This window comes from Galeopterus variegatus, unplaced genomic scaffold (assembly GCF_000696425.1).
Source record: "Galeopterus variegatus unplaced genomic scaffold, G_variegatus-3.0.2 Scaffold24483, whole genome shotgun sequence".
Lineage (NCBI taxonomy): Eukaryota > Metazoa > Chordata > Mammalia > Dermoptera > Cynocephalidae > Galeopterus > Galeopterus variegatus.
In genome coordinates, this window is record NW_007750594.1 from 1 (window position 1) to 8,908 (window position 8,908).

The 8,908-nt window shown below is 46.8% G+C and overlaps 1 protein-coding gene across 1 annotated transcript; it reads left to right on the forward strand.

The window, feature by feature from the left end:
* Window positions 1-83: 83 nt before the first annotated feature.
* Window positions 84-2,485, forward strand: LOC103583573 (class E basic helix-loop-helix protein 40-like; the record flags this gene model as incomplete). The annotated part of the gene is made up of 2 exons (XM_008564850.1): window positions 84-223; window positions 1,577-2,485. Coding segments are annotated over 2 exons (997 nt in total), but the record flags the coding sequence as incomplete, so codon positions are not given.
* Between the last annotated feature and the right edge of the window lie 6,423 nt (window positions 2,486-8,908).

Genomic DNA, 8,908 nt, shown 5'->3' on the forward strand with positions numbered 1-8,908 from the left:
TTTTTTTTTTCCTTTAGAGACATTTCTCATTGCTAGTTAAGTGTCCCAGAGGTGAGACTCATCTGACCTCACCACTGACTAAGGCTTTTTTTATTCCAGACTTTGGGTCACTTGGAAAAAGCAGTGGTTCTTGAACTTACCTTGAAGCATGTGAAAGCACTAACAAACCTAATTGACCAGCAGCAGCAGAAAATCATTGCCCTGCAGAGTGGTTTACAAGCTGGTGAGTGCCTGAGTCTGACTAACATCTCTTAGAGTTCCAGCACAGAGAGACTGTGAGCTCAACATTTGATGTAAGAAACATTCTTGCAACAAATTGCTCATGCGTATTCATTGGGGAAGATGCAGTTTTATCTTTCCTAAAAGGTCAGACTTTTCATTTGGAATGCTTCTGTGTGCCACCTGGCATGGATATGTGTTAGTCAAATGATAAAATATTTCTGTGGCATTTTGGCTTAAGAGTTTCTGGGTTCTGGGAGATTTCCCCCTTCTTTTTAAAATGCCAAGGCAATTATAATTTGCATCGTGGGCATTTTACAGGTGGTTGTCTGAGCCCCCTTTTATTGGAGAATAGATCACGGGTATGCCCCAGTGTTTTCATGTTTCTTTGCTTCCTTATCGTTCAGTGTGTGATGTGATCCTGGCAGGATGACAGTAGAAGTTTTTCCTGCATTTCATGAGGTTCTCTGAATAGCCACTAGGTATCTTGGTGAATTGCACAATCTAACGAAACCACTGAAGTTTCATCATTCCTTTCTGCTGACTTCCAGAGGATTTCTAACCTTTCCCTTCCCAGTCTCATCCCTTCCCAGTAATACTCTGCAGACTGGGGCAAATTATTCTATCCACTCTCTTGTTTTATTCTTCTCTGCCTTCCTCTCCAAGGCTAATATGAGAATGACAAAAACCCAGCAAGGGCTTCTGGGCCAGTTTCCTCATTAAAAATTGATCATATTAGGTATTGATCAATTAGATATGAAAGATGATCACACCTAATTTCTTGGGGATCATGGATAGAATACATGAATTTAGAAAAAGAAACTAAAGATTACAGTGTGACTGAGGCTTTTCTAAGTCAATGAAAATAAACTCACTTTTAGGTGGTATTGTTTCTTCATTCTTTATTTCATTTTATGACTATCTGGCCTCTGTCCATCTTGCCATGGTGAAATCGATATTCTATGAATAGATTCAGGTTTATAAATATACCAGAATGTTCATTGCTGCATCACTTACAATGAAAATTCTGGAACAACCTATAAATTCAACAAGAAGGGAAATAGTCCACCTCTATTAATTATGGCTCATTTATATGATGGGATATTGTGCAACTATTAAAGATCATATTTTATCTCTGTGTGGTAGGATTGTGGGTTATTTTTATTTTATTCTTTATACTTTTCAGTGTAATTTTTCTCTGAGCATATTACTTTTGGAGCATATTACATTTAGGAATGCAAGTTGGCAAACAGTATTTTTTAACAAAAAGGAAAGCCCCCAGTTTTTGGAGTATAGGTATCCAGGTGCATCACAGGGCCTTCTGAAATGTTTTCCTTGCATCTGTGTTCCCCCCCAGGTGAGCTGTCGGGGAGAAATATCGAAGCAGGTCAAGAGATGTTCTGCTCAGGTTTCCAGACATGTGCCCGGGAGGTGCTTCAGTACCTGGCCAAGCATGAGAACACTCGGGACCTGAAGTCTTCGCAGCTTGTCACCCACCTCCACCGTGTGGTCTCAGAGCTGCTGCAGGGTGGCACCTCCAGGAAGCCATCAGACCCAGCCCCCAAAGCCATGGACTTCAAGGAGAAACCCAGCTCCTTGGCCAAAGGCTCAGAAGGCCCTGGGAAAAACTGTGTGCCAGTCATCCAGAGGACTTTCGCTCACTCGAGCGGGGAGCAGAGCGGAAGCGACACGGACACAGACAGTGGCTACGGCGGAGAGTCGGAGAAGAGTGACTTGCGCGGCGAGCAACCGTATTTCAAAAGCGATCACGGACGTAGGTTCCCCATGGGAGAAAGGGTCGGCGCTATTAAGCAAGAATCCGAAGAGCCCCCCACAAAAAAGAGCCGAATGCAGCTCTCCGATGATGAAGGCCATTTCTCCAGCAGTGACCTCATCAGCTCCGCGTTCCTGGGCCCACATCCGCACCAGCCCCCCTTCTGCCTGCCCTTCTATCTGATCCCACCGTCAGCGACCGCTTATCTGCCCATGCTGGAGAAGTGCTGGTATCCCACCTCTGTGCCAGTGTTATACCCGGGCCTCAACGCCTCTGCCGCAGCCCTCACCAGCTTCATGAACCCAGACAAGCTCTCAGCTCCGCTGCTCATGCCCCAGAGACTCCCGTCTCCCTTGCCAGCCCATCCGTCCGTCGACTCTTCGGCTTTGCTCCAAGCTCTGAAGCAGATCCCCCCTTTAAACTTAGAAACCAAAGACTAAACTCTGCAGGGGATCCTGCTGCTTCGCTTTCCTTCTTCCCTACTTCCAAAAAAAAAAAAAAAAAACCCCCAAAAAATTTTTTTTTTTTTTTTTTTTTTTTGCTATTTTTTAACATCACATACTGGTTGTGTAACTAATGCACACTTAGTGCCTTAAAACAGTGGTCATTTAGTACAGCACAGTTACATGGGTCAGAAGTTAGGGTGAGGCCTATGTAGGTTTTTTGCTTAGACAGGTTCTCACAAGCCTGAAATTAAGGTGTCTGCTGAAACTGGGATCTCATGTGAGGCTCAGAGTTCTCTCCAAGCTCACAAGTTTATTGGCAGAATGTATTGTGTATACTGAGATAATCCGAGGCATGGAGAGGAGATTCAGGGTGCGTGTGCATGCGCGCTACGTGCACGCGCATCGCGTGCCTGTGTGTTGGTATAGGACATTAAAGCTCCTTTTGGGTAGGGAAAATGCGAAGGATTGCTTGACATCAGGAGATTTAGGGGGTTTGTAGCAGACTTCTGGGCTTTTCCCCACCCAGAGAATAGCCTCCTTTGATACAAATCAGCTGGATTTTCAAAAGCTTCAAAGTCTGGTCTGTGAGTCACTCTTCAGTTTGGGAGCCGGGTCTGTGGCTTTGAGAACAAGGTACTTTCAAAAGAGGGCTTTCCACAGCGCAGCTCCCAGCCAGCTGTGAGGACCCCACCCTTCTCCCTTTATTGTTGATGTGACTCACCAGACGACGGGGAGAGAGCAGTCAGACTGAACTCTGTTAAAGTGGTGAGGTAGCAGACACTGGCATAGCCCGGTAGTGGTTTGGGGAGATTTCTACAGGTCTCCCCACCCTTGCCTCGGATGAATAAGGAGAATGTAGTTCCCTGCTCAGGCTTGGATGATGATTAGCTTACTAAGGAACTGAAAATGGCCCCCTTGTGCAAGCTGAGCTGCCAGGGAATGAGGTAGGAGTTCCCCAGGCCTCTGGCACCTGTTTCTTGGTCTCACCGGTAGTACTTGCTGTCCAGGGAACCAAACTAGGGTCTGAGAGATGAGGCCACCCAGGACGCCCCAAAGTAACAAATTGCTACCTTCTAGCAAAGCTAGACTCGGTTTTAAATTCTATCCTAAAAGCTCCTTTTAACCAAGCTTAGCTTCTCAAAGGCCTAACTGAGCCTTGACACCGCAAGAACCTTTCTGTAGGCTAATTCTTCTTGCCTGATGGCATATGGAGTGTCCTTATTGCTAAAAATTCTCTGTCTCCTTCAAAGATGTTTTATTTTTGGTCCAGAGTTCTTGTTTTCCTGACTCGTCCAGCTAACCGTGCACCAGCTTTTCAAAATGCACTATGCTTTGATCGCCGATTGTGTTTTAACTTCTTTTCCTGTTTTTATTTTGGTATACAGTCGTTGCCTTTATTTGTAAAGCTGTTATATATTATATAAATATATTGAAAAGGAAAATGTTTCAGATGTTTATTTGTATAATTACTTGATCTACAAAGTGAGAAAAATGAATGTATTTCTGTTTTTGAAGAGAATAATTTTTTTCTCTAGGGAGAGGTACAGTGTTTATATTTTGGAGCCTTCCTGAAGGTGTGAAATTGTAAATATTTTTATCTATGAGTAAATGTTAAGTAGTTGTTTTAAAATACTTAATAAAATAATCCTTTTCCTGTGGAAGAGAAAGATGGTCTCCTGAGCTTTTTAAATAACTTGATGTGTGATGTGGATGTCTTTTATGTCCTCTTGTCTAGGATGAAGGTAACTAGTTAATCTTGGTGTAATTTCATTCAGCTTTTCATATGCCTTATATTCACTCAGAAGAAGCTTAGTCAACCTAGTAGGTAAATATTGGTTTAATTTTCTTTTTTATTTTTATTTTTCTAAAAAGATGACCTGTAAGGGGATCTAAACCCTTGGCTTGGTGTTGTCAGCACCACGCTCAGCCAGTGAGCAAACCAGCCATCCCTATAGAGGATCCAAACCCATGGCCTTGGTGTTATCAGCACCGCTCTCTCCTGAGTGAGCCATGGGCTGGCCCTTAATTTTCTTTTTAACTTTTCCATGCCAGGGGTTCACAATCATACTATACCTCTTTCCAGAGTTAAGCAAAAAGTACATTTTTCTCCCTCCAGTCTGCTTTAGTCATGATCTTTAGAATTTGACAAAACCACGGAATCAAATCATGGGCCAGAGTGCCTGAGGAGCTTGCTGGAAGGGCAGGCACGTTGAAAAAAGATTTAATGGATTATTAAGCAATAATAATTGATGCTGGAGGTAGCACCTCTTTGCCAAGGCAGTTTGACGTTTTCAAATCTAGCAAGGTCTAATGGATTTGCCATATCCTGTCATTGCTGCTGGAGGCAACGTTCCATAGTTATTTTCTACATCCTTCCTGGACTTCCTCTCATTGGGTGTGTTTGTGCATGAACGAATATTGGTGTTCCTTAGTCAAGTGCTCTTATTAAAAAAGGGAAAAATTCCATGGGAAAAGAAGTGGGAAATGACCGGGTTGAGTATTTTTGCCTCTCCCCTTCACCTTGAGTTGCAGCATTCCTGTCAGATACTCCCTCTCAGAGGTGTCCTGATGTCTCCTGATGGCCAGTGCCTGGCTCCACATGCTCCAGCCCCCAAGACATCTGAACCTTCCAGAACCCTCTGGTTCTCTGGAGTCCAAGTAGGGAATTCTCAGCCAGGCACAGGCACTGCCTGCCCATTAGGACTGTTTGCTTCAGTTGTCATCTTCCTTGTCTCCTGATGGGCCAGCAGGTGAGGGCGAGAGTGAATGTTTCTTGCTTGTGATAGACAGATGTGGAATGTACAATTGTCCCCAGGCCATGTGGTGTTGTGCAAGAAGCCCAGGACCTGGAGTCAGGAGGCCTGGCATCAATAGCTGGTGGTCTGATCTCCCCCTCCACGCCTGTTTTTGACTAGATAAAATAAGGATTCTGAGCCCTTCTCACATGTCCTGGAGCAGGCAGACGGCAAATTCTGTAAATCCCTCCTTCTCCCAGCACTTACAACCCACGCTTCCAGGTCTCCAGCATGCTAACTTCCTGAATTTCTCCATGAGTTGCCAGACCTTTCCAGCTAGACTTTTTTGGTAAAAGCCCGGACAAGTCAAGTTTATCCTGATGATGGAGCCTGGGGTTGAAATCAAGGCCAAACTCTTTCGCATGCCCCTCTCTCTTTCCTAGGCCATGACTCAAGGAGTAGCTGTGGGGACAGAAGGAAGTGGTTGGAGCAAACTGAGCTAAAAAAAGATTTGAGGGTTTCACACACAGTCAACCCAGAATCCCCCTACTGGAGTCTGCTCCTATCAAACACCCTCAAAGTTGCAGCTGTCCCTCTGCCTCCTTTTCTGCTTCCAGTTTGCCCTTGACCTTCCTTCTAGCCCAGTTTCAGCAGGATCCAAGTGCTCTAAGAGGGAGAGGCGGGGGAGGGGCTTGCACCCCAGCCTGCTGTCCACTGGGGACAAAGAGGACCTCTGTTTAAAAAGGGGTGTGTGTGTGTGAGGGGGTGAAGCACTGGCTCTGGGGCCAAGGAGAGATGGCAAGACCCAGGGGAACAGAGGCTTGGGATCTGGCCGCTTTCAGACAGGGCGTGATCCTCCGGGCCTGCCGGGATGGTCTCACCCAGCGCTGACCTGCCTCGCCTGTTGACACAACGTCACGTTTCCGACTGCAGCCCTTTCATGTGCGGCCCGCGGCTAAATGCGGCTGCCGGTTCCTGGAAGCAGACGTGCCTGGCACCGCGTCAGCAGAAACCTGATCCCCGGGGAAGCTTGGCAAGGCCTCGGGATCGCTCGGCCCCCAGAAATAGGGCCTGGCAGCGGGGCGGGCAGCGCCCCCCCCCCCCCCCCCCCCCCCCCCCCCCCCCCCCCCCCCCCCCCCCCCCCCCCCCCCCCCCCCCCCCCCCCCCGGGCAGGGAGCTGGGTTTAGGCAGAGCACTGGAACAAGGGCCTAATTAACTACAAGCTAGAAGCTTCCCACGGGTCATGGCTCATCAGTGCAGCCGAACAACCTAGAAGTACCATTACGGATACTATTATAATTCAAATTTGAGGCCGGCCCGTGGCTCACTCGGTAGAGTGCGGTGCTGATAACACCAAGGTCACGGGTTCGGATCCTATATAGGGATGGCCGGTTTGCTCACTGGCTGAGTGTGGTGCTGACAACACCAAGCCAAGGGTTGAGATCCCCTTACCGGTCATCTTTAAAAAAAAAACAACAAATTTGTACATAAATAAAAGCAAGCTCTGAGAGAGCAGATAACTTGCCCAAAGCACACAGTTCATGGCTAAATCATTAGTAGGATGGTCTAAATGTTAGATTGTGAATGTCTTAATCAGATCCAAGGTGAAGGCTTTCACAGAGGCTAGTTGTTAATAATTGTAATTCTACAAACATTGGTATTACTACTAATGATAATAATAGCAAACATGTTTGTAGAGATTTACTATTTGCCAGGCACTCTTCAAAACATTCCACATATGATAACTTAATTATCAGGGCAGTTCCATGAGTTAGGTACAATTATTATTATATTAATGAAATAGAAGCACAGAGAGGTTAAGTCACTTGCTCAAAGTCACACAGCTCTGGTGGTGAATTGGAATTTAAACCTAGGCAATTTGGCTGCAGTGTCTATGTGCTTAACTACAAAACGACACTGCCCTTCTGGTTAAATTAATAATAAAAATAATAATAGTCACAGTAGTAATAACTGCAACTGTTACTACTATATTTTGAGTACTTCCTTATGCCAGGTACTTTATTAAGCACTTTACATAAATGGTCTCTATTTCTTATCACAACTGTGAAGGGTAGATATTAACATGTTCCTGCTTTTTAATTAGAATTTTTTTTTAACGCACTCATTTTACAAATGAGAACTGGAACTCAGAGAGGAGAAATGCCTCATCGGAGGAGACATATCATATAAGAAACAAAATCATACCCTTTTTCTGGTATGGAACTGCTTCTAAACTGACGTTGGGCTTTGACACACATTATCTCATTTAATCCACAAAATAGCCCTTCGGAGTAGATACTTTGATGCAGATGAGCTAACGAAGCTCAGAGTAAAGTGATTTGCCCAACTCTTATAAATGTCCTCCCCCCATCCCATAGTCAAGAATGGGCCCATTTTCAAGTTAGAGAAACAAACCCAGTAGGACTAAGGGGGTGTTGGGAGGCCCTACAGATTGACAGTGCTGAGAACCAGAACCTGGGTTTGAGGACACACTGTGTGGAATGTTCTGGGGTTGGGACAGGAAGCATGCTTTTCTCACTTCTCTCTTAAGGTTAGGAGAGGTCTAGGTGGAGGGGCCTAGGGCAGTAGCTGCACATGGACTGCTTGAGGCAAGGCAGTTCTGCTGGAAGTGGGGATGGAGGCTGAGATTGAGTTCCAAGCTCTCTTGCTGGAAGGGAGGCTCGGCAGGCTCAGAGACCAGGCCCCCCCAGCTCCTGTCCCTCTTAGGTTCCTTCAGCCCACCCACACCCTGGCCCATGGCTTCCCCTTGGCCATCACCCCAGTGCTTGGCTGGTGTGGGGTACGTAGGAGGAGGCTTGGCTCTGTGAATTGGGGCCAGCCTCTCAGGTTAGAGCTTGACGTGCTGCCAGGTTTCTCCTCAGGCCTCTGGAGCCCAAGGCGAGGCTCAGAGAAAAGACAAAATGTGTGGAGATCCCCAGTGGTTTCATACAAAGACGATGCATTAACAGGGTCAGCCTGTTCTTCAGAGCCCCAGAGTTCCCTGAGGCGCCTGCCACGTGGCACGGAGGGAGGGAAGGTTTTGGGCTTCTCACCCTTCTTCAGCGGGAGTAGCTTCCTTTTCCTGTTTTATATATTGTAATGGTTTGTTTGAACAAGAGTCGTATTGCTGGAAAAACATCATGAGCAAGTTGGGAAGGCAGCAAACTGCAGCCCCTTCCTCAGACACTGCCATCGCCTCTCCCACCTCCTTCCCTAGGATGCAGAGGGAGGCTGAGGCCATTCAAAGCCACCCCCCACCCCACCCAGCACCACCCCCTGTTTATCCCTGTCCATCTGTTTGGCTCGACTGCCACAGCGGAACATGAGCCGGGTGAAGCCTCTCCCACTGGCTATGGGATCCACTGACATGTTCGTCTCGCGGCTGGGCCATCCAGTCTTGTGATGTGGCTGGATTTGGGCCCAGAAGGTTTCTTCTTCTATAAATGGGCCCCTCCCTTCCCAGGAGAATCTCGGCAAAGACATCGAGGTGGGGCATGAGGGCGTCATGAGGCTGCGAGGTTGGGGGGGGGTCATCTTCAAGCAGGGACCAAAGGGATGGGGGCAGCCAGCCTCTGTTACCAAGTCCTGGCCCTGCTCTCTTATGTTCCCCCCACCTTTGTGGGGGCAAAAAGGAAGAAATTTATGCTTAGGTATTTGTATGAAGAGCAAATATTTTTTTCGAAACCGTATTATGGACTGGGGAGTAGAGGTGGGGGTTATGCAAAAGTCTCAGA